The sequence below is a fragment of the Paramisgurnus dabryanus genome, chromosome 16 (genome assembly GCF_030506205.2).
Source record: "Paramisgurnus dabryanus chromosome 16, PD_genome_1.1, whole genome shotgun sequence".
Lineage (NCBI taxonomy): Eukaryota > Metazoa > Chordata > Actinopteri > Cypriniformes > Cobitidae > Paramisgurnus > Paramisgurnus dabryanus.
The window spans coordinates 13,814,201-13,827,036 of record NC_133352.1 but is presented as its reverse complement, the minus strand read 5'-3'; the positions used below and the strand labels follow the sequence as shown (position 1 = coordinate 13,827,036).

Below are 12,836 nucleotides of genomic sequence, written 5' to 3'. Positions count from 1 at the left end.
ACGAAGCTAGTCACTTTAACCTTTGCATTAGATGACTGTGTGGATGAAATGGACAGCTTATGTTCTCTTTTGGATGTCTTTATATAATACGGCCCATTAGTGCACACACAGACAGTTTTATGTTTTGTCACGTGTGTGTGTGTGCATGTGTTTGCATGCTCTGCTATTTTAACAACACCATTTCAAAAAGTTTTTGTTGAGCATGATACTTTTCAAACCATGTCCACGGAGAGTCATGCCAAAAAAAGCACATGATAAAAATATTCTGCGATTATATTTTGCATAGGCTTGCATATTAAGGTTATAACAGCCAAACAATTGCACTGCTACTGTGAGTTTGATGTTGGTTTCTCCAATGTTTTGGAAATATGGTGACATTTTTCATAGTGTTGGAAATATCCACATACAAACAGCTGAGATGGGCTGAGTGGGCTTTAAGCAGAAAGCATGAGCAGAAATCACACGTCAGTCATTTCATCCTCCATGTCGTCTCCCTCCGTCTCACCCTCTCCTTCAACTTCCTCTTCATCGTCTGATGTCATATCCGCATCATCTATCTGGGCAATGCACTTCTGACAGGAACAGATGAATAAGTAATTCTCCCTGAAAAAGACACATTTTGTGGCATATCATTTATTATTAAAGATGTAATTGGTGATTCTCTACAAAAACATTTTTTGGTATGCTAGTTAAAAATCTACTCATATCCTAATAGCAATCACTATATTAAAGGTGCAATGTGTAACTGTTAGAAGGATCTCTTTAAAGAAATGCAATATAATATACATAAATATATTATCAGTGGTGTATAAACACCTTACATAATGAACTGTATTGTTTTAATTACCTTAGAATGAAACTTTTTATCTACATACACAGGCAGCTACCGTAGCTTCTCTTTGCATTTTGAAATTGAGGTTGGTTGCAATTTGCAATCTCACCACTAGATCTGGCTAAAAACCTACATTACACCTTTAAGTGATCTAACTGTCTTTTTATAGATCGGGTGTGCCTCATAAGTCTTGAAAAGTGGCTGACTGCAGTACAAGTCGCAGTACTAGTCACAAACCTCGTCCTCTCCATTCAAACGAATGGGACTCTGCTCTAAATGAAAAATAAAATATTTACACATCCAATAAAAGTTTCCCTACAGATGGTTTTGGTTCTTTCAAGTAGTTGTTATAATGCTGATATAAGTGTTCATTTTTGTGATAAGTTTACTTTTAGCAAGTAATTTAATGCTATAGAAACAGGGCATGTCGTTATGATTGGCGTGGCTGAATTGGTCACGCGAGCGTTTGGGCGGAAGTTTGATACCGCGGCTCCACGTCTGGCTCCACAGACGATTCCTTCTGTGCATGCCTTGGCTCCAAACTGACATCTTTACGTAACGTTTTACGCGACCAAAGTCGGACATTTTTGGCTTCAATTCATTACAATGGAGGGAGGCGATGATGCGCCGTCCATCTTATTTTACAGTCTATGTTAATGATACAAATAATCTGTGGAAGGCATAGGACCATAAAATGTTCAATCTTTACATTCGGTCCAAATGTTATGATAGTATGTGTTCCCTGCACACATCCCTGTGACTTCATAGGTCATCTGTGGGTTCACGTACACTGAACGCAGTGAGAATGGCAGGGGAACTGCAGATTACTTAATTTCCTTTTCATCTCACTTCTGGTCTGCGGCATGTTCATGCGTTATAGAGGAGGCGTGGCTTTAGGCCCCGTCCCTACCAATGCATTTAAATCTGTCAGGAGACCCCAGACAAAGGTGTTTTCGTTTGTTATAATACTTCTGTTTTGTTTATTAGTCATTGTATTAGTCAGCTATGCAGGTTGGTTGAAATGGTTTTTGTCCCACCCTCCTCTACTATGATTGGACGGCTGGGTAAAAAGTGACATTGAGGGTTTACACAAAGTTCAACTCTTAGGGCGCTATCTTGCACCCAGCGCAATTGACTTTGTCAGTGACGCATGTATCATTCGTATTTTGCACCGGCGCACAGCGGGTTTTTCCCTCCACAGACGCACGTCGGCAAACTAGGGAATGAACTTGCGTTCCCTGGGGCGGTTCAGTGCAAAAAAGGAGGCGTGTTCCGGCGCAAACCATCCCTGATGCTATTTTGCAGTTTCAAAAAACAATTGCGCCACTGACCAGAAAAAAATAGTCTAAAGTCAGTGGCGCGTTGCGCGTGGTTCATTATGCTATTTTAAGGGCGCATGCTTGACCATAATGTATAGCGTGCACAACGCGCACACACTTTGCTTATCTAATGTACACAGATGCAACAGTTATTTTTGCAAATCATAAATTGTTACAATAAAAAATATTAACACGAGATAAGGGAAATCAATGTGGTGAGCATTGTGGTGATAGTTTTTAATTATTGTGTGGCTGCGTTAAAAAATTCTCATGCAAATAACGATTAAAATATTTTCATAAGTTTGTTGTGTGGCTGTATTACGTTTATTTTATGTAAATAATAATAAAAATGTTTTCTTAAGAAACCTTAATGTATATGAACTTGATTTGTAAGAGTACTTTGGGGTTGGACCTTGGTTGCGTTTCTTGGGTCCGATTTCAAAGCCCCCAAACCCTTTCAGCGGTGAGGGTCGACGCAGCGATGTCCTCTGCTGGCGTCAGGTCCTGAGGCAGATCCACCTCCCGTTACACGGCGTGCTCGATTTATGCTGGCAAGCTTGGGATTCCCCCGTCTCCTGACATCATTGTAGCGCTTGGCGCAACGTCCTGGGGATGCCAGCTGATGAGACAGTTGTGTCTATTTCCTCTCACGCCTGTTTAACCGACGCTGATTTGGGCGGGTTTCTCCTTTCCCCATACCAAACAACTTCTCTGTCTTTGACTGCTCTTTCAAGAACGTCAGTCTCCTCGGCTGTAAAACCGCTCCTGGCGTGCGCCTGTTAAATCCGTCATAATAATAGCAACCCGCCATGGAACTTGCGAACTTGCGTTTAAAGGGAATGTTGGATAGCGTTCTGATTGGTTTATTTGACGTTACGCCCAAACCACACCTATGAATAATGAACCTACTTCAGACCAACCCCTTATTGATTTGCGCCTGGCGCAAGAGTTATTTCTCCCGCCGGGAAAATAGCAACAGTGCCCAAGATCCGCCCACAAACTCACTTGCGCTTCGCACTTGCGTTTCAGATCGTTAAAATAGGGCGCTTAGTCTTTAATGCTATTAGGCTAAAGCTAGCATTTCCCAAATCACTGACTCCATCTTTAATGGTGCTGCGTCTAGATTTTTGAGGCATCTAACTGGTGAGATTGCAAATTACAACAACAGTTCAGTTCACAGCTCACCCCTCAATTTCGAAACCGATACGATAGGTGTCCAGGACAAAAAGGAGATAACGTAGGGATGAAACACGCTCTGTTGAAGAGTTTTTCCATTTAGGGCTACTGTAGAAACATGACAGCAACTTCTATTTAAGGGGACTCATGGTTTATGTAGATGAAAATGGTTCATTATAAGGTAATAAAACAATACAGTCCAGTATGTAAGGTCTTTATACACCACTGATAATATAGTTATGTATATTACATTGCATTTTTGTCAAAAGATCCTCCTAAAAGTTACATAATGCACCTTCAAATATTGCATAGTCAAAAGTAAGTGATCAATAAAACTATGCTTCTATACTACAGTTAGAAATGAAAACATTTGGATTTAATATATTTTAACTCAAAGTAGAAAAATTTGATTGGATTAATCTCTTTAAAAAAATGTTTAGACGAAATGGGAGGGATGGGAGTCATTTGTTTCTGTGCTGTGCTGAGTTATAAAGACAACACAGATGAAACTGGAGTCTTTCAAAGATTCAGGGCCATGAACTTTCTAAGCTTTGGCAAATCCACCAGTTGTTATCCAGTGCATCCCATCTGACACAAGATCCGAGCAGATCCAGTTCATGCCGCTGAATCATAAATGCTCCGGAGATAGCATGGTTATGACAGTCACAATTTACTGCTAAATGTAGCAGAAATACCACTTCAACAGCACATTTCATTGTCTCCACTATGGCCATGCGGTGAATTTGAACAACTGCTCCAAAATTGTGCTCTGGAACTAATTAGAGACTCAAATTATACTGGAAATAATTCAACATTTATTTTAAAAACTCAATTAATAATAAAGAAAATACAAACAAACTTAAACAAAACAAGACCCTCTGAATGATGCTGAATATTAAAAATTTCAGCTCCTTTATTTTTTCAAAGTTTACAACCCATTTTAACCAGAACGTAGTGAAGACCTGATTGTCATTCGGTCTTCAAATCAACTTTAATTTCATAGGATACGTTATATCCATCAGATCCAAAGGGGTTCTTGTCTTTGATCTTGATTTTTAAGTCAAGAAGGTCAGTGGTTCTTTTCAAGGTGTAGTCAAGACCTTTCACAAGAATGAAGTGAATATAGATCAAGTGGGATTTCCAAACAAACCCTACTCGGCTATCCAGCCAGCATAGCAGCCGATTGACAGGTAAATGATCAATAGGAGAGCCAGGGCCAGCGGTAACCCACCAGCGCCTGTGGTTATCCAGGCCAAGAGCTCAGCTGGCCGGTTTCACACAGAATACTTAAACAATGGATTGCATTCGTTTACCTCAAGATCTTGTGCCGGCTATGACGACTCCGGTCTCGTTGGCAGCAGTCCAGGTAGCTGATACAGATTTCCTACAGGAGTTGTGAGACAGCACCATAAGAGAGACGACTATCAACAGTACTGCTAATTTGTTTTCATTTAAAATTATAATAAAAAAAAATTTACATATTGATGAGGATTTCAAATATGCACACTGTCTCTGTAGAAACCTGTTTGAGTTTCTTTCTTCTGCTGAACACAAAAGAAGATATTTTTGATAAATGATGGTAAGCATAACGTTGACGGTACCCATTGACTTCCATAGTAGGATAAACAAATACCATGAAAGTTAATGGGTACCGTCAACTGTATGCTTACCATCATTTATCAAAATATCTTCGTGTTCAACAGAATAAAGAAACTCATACAGAACAACATGAGGGTGAATAAATGATGACAGAATTTTTAGGTGAACTATCCCTTTAAAACTATAAATAATTAAACTATTGATAAACACCACCATGTTCTTACCTCAACTTAGACAAATTAATACATATCTATCTTTTTTCAATGCTTGCACTTAATCTTTGTACAGCGTGTTTTGAATGTTTTAACATTTAGTCTAGCCCCATTCATTCCTTAGGATCCAAACAGGGATGAATATAAAAGCCACCAAACACTTCCACGTTTTCCCTATTTAAAGACTGTTACATGAGTAGTTACACAAATAAGTAAAAAAAACATGGCGATTTTTTTAAGCAAATAAAAAATGAGAACTATATTGTATGGCGGAAGTGCACTTAGGCTATGTTTACATTAATGCGTTTAGCTTTTAAAACGCATTACTTTTGCCACATTTACGCGCTTCATTTACACTATGCCACCGTTTTTGACCCTCATAAACGGAGTCGTTCGTAAACGCTGCAGACCCTGTTTTAGTTTGACTCCGGGGTTGCGCTGCAGTGTAAATGAACGTAGACGGAATCTTATGTAAACGAACAGCTGATGTTCATGTGACAGCGCATCATTTTCAAAGTAATTTTTTTTTATTCAGGGAAATGGAGGTTTTTCCAAAAATAGTAAACATCTCCCAACCAGCTATTATAAACGCTATATCGGATTGTTTTAACATGTATCCTTATAGATAATGTCTGTTTTATAGTTATGTTTGAGTATTGTTGGGTTCGAATATTGTTGTAATGTTGTTTATGTTTTGTTTAAATTTAGTAACCTTATTACGAAAGATAAACTGTAATTTTAAACGCCATATAGGGCGTTGTAAAGGCCAATATGAAGGGAGAATTGTAATGGATCAGACATTATTTTCGAGTTTCATTTAAGTTTTGTTTGCTACTTTAAAATGAATTTCGTTTCATATAATTTGTCTCTTAATTTTTATCGATGTTTTGTTGATAAGTTTTGTGAATATGAATGAATAAAACAATAAAATCAACATCATATTAATATTTAATGCTCGTTGAGCCACTTTTTGCCATTTCTGTTTTGCTAGTGGAGGACGTGCACGGACCTCGCACACTTTAAACTTAAAAACATCATTACACACTTTAAAATTAACATCATTAATTTGTAATACTTTAGCCGACTACGCTTTTTTGTCGGAGAACGCTTGTGAGGAAACATACACATGCACTGAACAGCGACAGGTAATTGAAGATACGTTTTTTTTTTTGTGTTTTTCTGAAGAATACAGCCAGTTTTTAAATGGACTATAAGATCATAAATATGAACTGCGAACAATAACCTATTATAAATATAACAGCGTGAAATGGCTGAAGAGGAACTCCCTACATTAACGCAAGAAGCATTTCTGTAGACTAAAGCTAAACTTCACTTCTTATTATGTTTGATTGAAGTTTGCATTTGCTGAAATTTATTTTTGCTTTAAGTTCGCTACGGTTTAGTACTGTTCACTTGAATGCTTCCTTTTTAAATCATAAAGACCTTTCTGTTTGGTTTATAACATCAACATTAACCTATTAATCATATTAATATGTTGTAGGGGAAAGCTAACAATATAAGACTTTCCAAAAATACATTTTTATAGGTTCAAAAATAGTGTCTGCTGTAGTTGCCGGCAAAGGATCCAGGTATGAATTTTTGTCAATATTGCACACCCCTAGGCTGCATAAATGCTCAAAGGCAAGCTATTATTAGAGTAATAAGTTATTTTACACTTTTATGCGCATACCCAGTTACGTGATTGGTCATGTTTCATGCGTTTATGCTCGTGTATAGTGTGGATGAAGATCTTTTTAAAATGCAGTTTTAAAATGCAAATGCTCTAATGTAAACAGGACCTTAGTTTGCAGCACTTCGCCCTCTGGCGCAGTAACATCACCACTCCTGTGAACTCCCCCCTCTCTCCCTCAAATTTCTTTAAAGCAACACTATGTAGTTTCCATGTAAAAATGACTTACAGCTCCCCCATGTGGTTGAAAAGCGCAACAGTGCCTGGTATCAGACACTCTTCTGCAGACAGGGGAGGGGCGGGGCTGTGTTTCCTACCCTCCACCTCGACTTTCAGAGTGTGCTTGTAGCAGCTAGGAGGCTGCTCAGGTTGCAGCAACAGTACAATTTGTCCAATTAAAAGTCGTTCTATCACTGAAATAATTTTAGAGACATTATTTAAAGGTAAAAAAACTACACAGTGTTGCTTTAAATAGGGAAAACATGGAAGTGTTTGGTAGCTTCTAAATGTATCCCTGTTTGGATCCTAAAGAATGAATGTGGCTAGGCTAAATGCTAACACATTCATGACGCGCCATGAAAAGATTACGTGCACGCATTGAAAAAAGATACGTATGTATAAATTAGTCTAAGTTGAGGTAAGAACATAGTAAAATATTGAAAAACTGTGGTGTTTTCCTTTAACTCTCATGTGTAGTAATGCACTTACAATGCAGGTCCATTGTACAAGGCATGAATATATAAATACACATTCAAGGATTCACATAAAAGAAAACCAGCACCACTGGAAGTTAAATCAATAACATAACCAGAATTTATCCATCTAAAACAGTTGTGCCACAGATCAACTTTGCAGCTCAAATAACACATTTTGTACAGAAGAATGAACACGTTTTAACACAAATACAAGTTATAGACGACTTCTTTCAAACATTCAAAATAAATTGCCCCATAAAAATGTGGCATGTCTCAAGAGATTGGGGCAGGTTCGCAGACAGGGTTTAGATTATTCAAGGACTAGACCTTAGTTATAACAATGTTACAAACTAATTTTACAAAAAACGATACTGGGTTGCATCTTGAGACAAAACAATGATACATGTTAAAATGCAAGGTGTCAGTACAAGGTGTTTTTAAATTAAGGCAGATCAACCATGCATTTTAGTCTGGGAGTAGGATAAGCCCTGTCCGGGAAACTGCCCCTATACATTTTTTTCTCAGCTCATATATTTTCAGATATCAATCTGATCAGACAGTTTGTGTAAGTTTTGCTGGAGAGCAAGAACATTGCAGGAAACATGAGCACCATTGCTTGAACAAATACTACACCGTACTTTATACGATATGGTATTTATGTAAATCCATAAAAATTCAAAGACCTCTCAGTACTGGCTACAATGTGAACTTAACACCAAAGCTGTTTCTAATTCATAATAAGCTGGTGTGTATTGGCCAGTGTGGTTCAGATAAACAAATCTGACCTATAGAATAAATAAATCTCTGTGATCATGTGAGCAACAGTGTTTTACCTCTCCAGCATGACAGCAGGCACATGTAACCATTTTCAGTCTATTAGCCTAGCTGCCAAAACTGCTTGTATCCTTTAATTCTTTCTGACAATAAAACACTTGAGGCTTTATAATAATCCACTTTTCCCTCAGAACATCAGCTTAGCATATTTTATTCCAAATCTCCACTGACCTCTCCAGGGCTAATGTCACTTAGGGCATTTAAGTGAAGAAGGAAGTTGTTGTCAGGAAATGATGCCTCTGCATTGGGAACACAGCTGTGGTTACCTACAAGAAAAAACAGTAAGTTGAAATGAAATTTATAATGGAGTCGTGTGGTTTTTCGTTATTCTACGCTAGCTGTGACAACATATAGTTAAACTTCACAAACTTATTTTTATGAGATATACACAGCTAAAACCTACAGTTGTTTTTAAGTGGATAAAACTCTCGCTTAAGCTTCGGTCAATATTACTGCGCCCGAGGTCGAAGTGCTGTAATCTAAGTGCTCTTCCGCCATACAATATAGTTCTCATTTTTTATCCGCTTAAAAATCGCCACATTTTATTTTGTCCCACCATACTTACTCGAGTAACTACTCATGTAACAGTCTTTAAATAGGGAAAACATAGAAGTGTTTGGTGGCTTCTAAATTCATCCCTGTTTGGATCCTAAGGAATGAATGGGGCTAGGCTAAATGCTAACACATTCACAACGCGCTGTACAAAGATTAAGTGCACGCATTGAATAAAGATAAGTATGTATAAATTTGTCTAAGCTGAGGTAAAAACATAGTAAAATATTGGAAAAAGTGGTGTTTTCTTTTAAAAGGAAAAATATATTATGGGGGGCAGTTTGTCTTTTTAGGGCTACTGTAGAAAAACAACGGTGACTTCCATGTAAGGAGACCTGCGGTATATGGAGATAAAAACTGCTCATTCTAAGGTAATAAAACAATATAGTTCATTATATAAAGTTTTTATACACCACTGATAATATAGTTATTTATATCATATAGCATTTCTGTCAAGAGATCCTCCTAAAAGTTACACATTGCACCGTGAGAATAAGAAAACAACGTGTAAAATGTTTTCTAAGCATTAAGTTTACAACTTCAAACTTCTTATTAGTTAAGGGTATTTTTTATCTTCTTTATTAATAATGTAGACATGGAAAAAATAAACATTTTACTTTGTCCATATGCTCTCATGTGACGCATCAAACTGGCTTTAACCAGACTTTTAAGAAATTTTAGGCTCTCCCAAAAAAAGTTGCAAAACATTTTGCAATATTTAATTAAATAGAGTGAGGTCATTTATGGTCTGACCTCAATTTAGGTCAATTTATGGGTCTTCGTCCTTAACTTTACATTTTGTAAGAGCAAGAAGACAGGCACTGTTTTTAAAGGTTAAATATTGCAACAATTCGAACTACTGTACGTCAACATAAAAATAAAAACAAATCTCACAAGAGCTTTGTAGCAAAAACAGTCCTGAACCATCACAGTTGAGGAAATCACCAGTTTCTGTAAAAGAAAACAACATGATCTTTACAACCCCTTCATCACTTGTATTTATTTCACACTTCTGCACAAACATTTTACAGAGACCGATGGCCATTTATAAAAATGTGTCTCTGCAGTAAAGAAAGCAGGTGTCAAAGTATAGATGTTGTTGTACAGAATCAATGTGTTGACAAGTTTGTGAGAGTGTCAATTCTAAAACCAAGGTGATGTTTAAACAAAAACTACCTTTGTCAATGTCCTTGTACAACTGGTCAATAAAAGCATCTAGTTGCGCCCTCTGTTGGCTGGGAAGCTCCAGTGCATCACATGCATGAACCCACTGACTGAGAGAACTGAAGACATAAAACCATGTGAGAAAAAACAGAGCTGCATTACTTTGCATTTAGCTGAAATGATCTACAAATCTAAGTTTGAAAGGAGTCTGGATGATTAAACACATATTTGATCTCATTAAAGATGAATGCATGAGGAACATCAATATAATACAATACAATACTGCCATAAAGTCACTGTAGTAAGCCTGCTATATATTATATACTGTATTGTATATACCTGATATATATTCAAGAAGTACATCAAATAAAGTGATCCTACCTGGTACCAATACCCTGTCCGTTGGTACCAACAAGTGAAAACAGCGAGCGAAATCCCTCAGGTGTAAACCACTACAACACAGAAGATTTCCACTTTCATCTCTTTAAGTTAAGTTCATTCAGAGAGATTAAAATTGCTATGTTTATATTATCGTCCTTGTTTCTGTTTTCAAATATTTATGGCTGATTTTTAAACATTCACAGCTGACCTGACTGAGACCGTCATCACGAAGAGCCGTGGTAAACAGATTATGGAGCAAGGCCAGCTGACCCTGAAAAAAAACAAAGCACCGTGTTTCTTGGCATTTCAAATGAACAATGTCTACAACTCAGCATATTGATTAAATCATTAAATCGCTAACTTTCCACCGGTATGCTAATTTAAAGCTCATTTTTAAAATCTATATGTAAAAACAAGCCATGGATCATGCTAGCATCTGATGAGGCGGAGCACAGCGTGACATTAGGATGCCTATTAAAAATGTACATACAAATGATATCAACTCTCTCTACCTGAAACTTCTCCCCTAACAGTTTATGAACTATTTCCTCTTCTTCATTGGCCGTACGGCTACAGAAATTAGAGAAGAGCCTTTGCCAGTGTTTCTTATCTTTAGCCTGAAAAAAAAAAACAATAATATAAACAATAACTGTAAGCATTTGCACACTTTATAATATTTAACCTCTACAAATTATGTGATGAGAAACAATGACCTGCTTGATGGTAGCCACCATCCTGGCCATTAGCATAATACTGGAGGTTTCCGGAGGATAGTGCGTACTCCTAAATAATATGCAAAAATAGTGTTATAGTCATCAAATCTTTTTGGACAGCGTTGTTTGTGTACGTTAAACATAGCATCTTACCTCCATGCTTCCTGTAGCTGGTTGATTGGATGCTCTGGGTCATCATGGGAAGGGCCAAGGCACAGGACTTTGTGATACTGATCCCATGCAGATTGTCGGCACTCATTACTACAGTACATCACCTGTGGAAGACGACATATAATCCATTTAAAAAATAAAGTCTAGTATAATTCAAATTTTGTATGCTAGAAGAGAAACTGTATGCAATGATATCAAGCAATGGCTGTTACAATCAATATTATTGATTCTCTTCACAACTGAGAATAGATTGATGGACAACAGCTCATTGATGGGAGTGTACCTGACATTGCGGACAGGCCTTGTGTTGGTCAGGTCGGACCTTACACAGCTCAGGATGGGGCAAGCTGAGAGCTGGCAGACCACTTAACCTTCTGGCATTCTCTTCTGCTGTCTCCAGAGCACGGAGACAATATTCACATGCTAAATAAGCCAAGAACCACGCCAGGTACGGATAAGACAGGAAAAATGGTTTAGTTAATATAATGCACATAACAAAAGCATGTCAGAGTCTTCTGGATCATTTTACGGACTTACCTCTGTATTTGTAAAAGGCATTCCACAAGAACTGGGCTGCAACAAGAGGTTGCTCAATAAAAATGGTATCACCCTTTTTAAACGCTTTCTTGGCGTATAATCCTTTTCCCTAGGGAACAAAAAAATCAATTTAATTTGTCTTAAATAAATCTCAGCTCCATGTCCGACATTCCCTACTGAAAAATCCAGCTAACACCAGCATGCACTGGTAGCTGGTTTAAGGTGGCAGTAGTTGGTTTTTAGCTGGTTTAGCGTGGCAGTTGCTGGTTTAAGCTGGTCCTCCCAGCCTGGCAAAGCTGGTCGTCTAGCCTGACCAGCTAAGTCCATCTTAAAAAGTGACCAAAACACAGCTAGACCAGCTTGCTACACCAGCTAATACCAAGCTGGGAGACCAGCTAAAACCAGCTCACCAGCTTATGCTGGTTTTAGCTGTTTTCTTCAGTATGGTAGTAACTTATGCTGACTGAAATATTTGTTAAACGTCACCACCTTAAAAATGTAATGTTACTACTACTATTTATATAATCTATATTTTCTCTGAGAAACCGGCTGGCACATGGGAGTGGTGCGAGCTTCTTATTCAAACATACCAAGCATGGTTGAAACAGTTTGCGATACTTAAAATGAAACTGTCTTATATAATAAGATCCCGATTCATACCTTGATATTATCGATAAATCGGATTTCCACGCAATTACTAGTTTTTGCAGGATCCGCGCATAAAGAAAACATGTCATCTATGGGGGCCGCCATGTTAGAAATTTACATATCAACCTCTGACCCTCTGACTTAACCAATAGTGTACATTACACATATATGCGTTTGTAAACTGCATATTTATAAATATAAATAACAAAATAACATTGAACAGTGCGCTAAATGTGAAATGATATGCTGGTAGCGCATTATTTTAAACAAACGTTAATAAAAACTTGGCGCTGGGGGGCGGGGCAAGTGTACT

At 37.6% G+C, this 12,836-nt stretch overlaps 1 protein-coding gene across 1 annotated transcript; it reads right to left on the bottom strand.

Moving 5' to 3' along the window:
- Positions 1-257: 257 nt before the first annotated feature.
- On the bottom strand, positions 258-12,650 carry smyd5 (SMYD family member 5). Its single transcript, XM_065266502.1, has 13 exons — positions 12,536-12,650; positions 11,876-11,984; positions 11,622-11,761; positions 11,321-11,442; positions 11,168-11,237; positions 10,967-11,071; positions 10,663-10,725; positions 10,455-10,525; positions 10,086-10,192; positions 9,804-9,860; positions 8,529-8,623; positions 4,641-4,711; positions 258-603 (listed from the first exon to the last, which is right to left on the bottom strand). Exons 1-13 carry the CDS (start codon positions 12,626-12,628, stop codon positions 459-461), a joined length of 1,248 nt encoding a protein of 415 aa, XP_065122574.1. The 5' UTR covers positions 12,629-12,650; the 3' UTR covers positions 258-458.
- Positions 12,651-12,836: the final 186 nt, after the last annotated feature.

Bases quoted from the DNA above. Each gene is read 5' to 3' on its own strand.
- smyd5 (XM_065266502.1), bottom strand. From the start codon at position 12,628: ATGGCGGCCCCCATAGATGACATGTTTTCTTTATGCGCGGATCCTGCA. The intron at 11,762-11,875 runs GTAAGTCCGTAA...TGGCTTATTTAG, and splicing joins TGCCTTTTACAAATACAGAG to CATGTGAATATTGTCTCCGT. The intron at 10,726-10,966 runs GTAGAGAGAGTT...GTTTTTTTTCAG, and splicing joins TGTTAGGGGAGAAGTTTCAG to GGTCAGCTGGCCTTGCTCCA.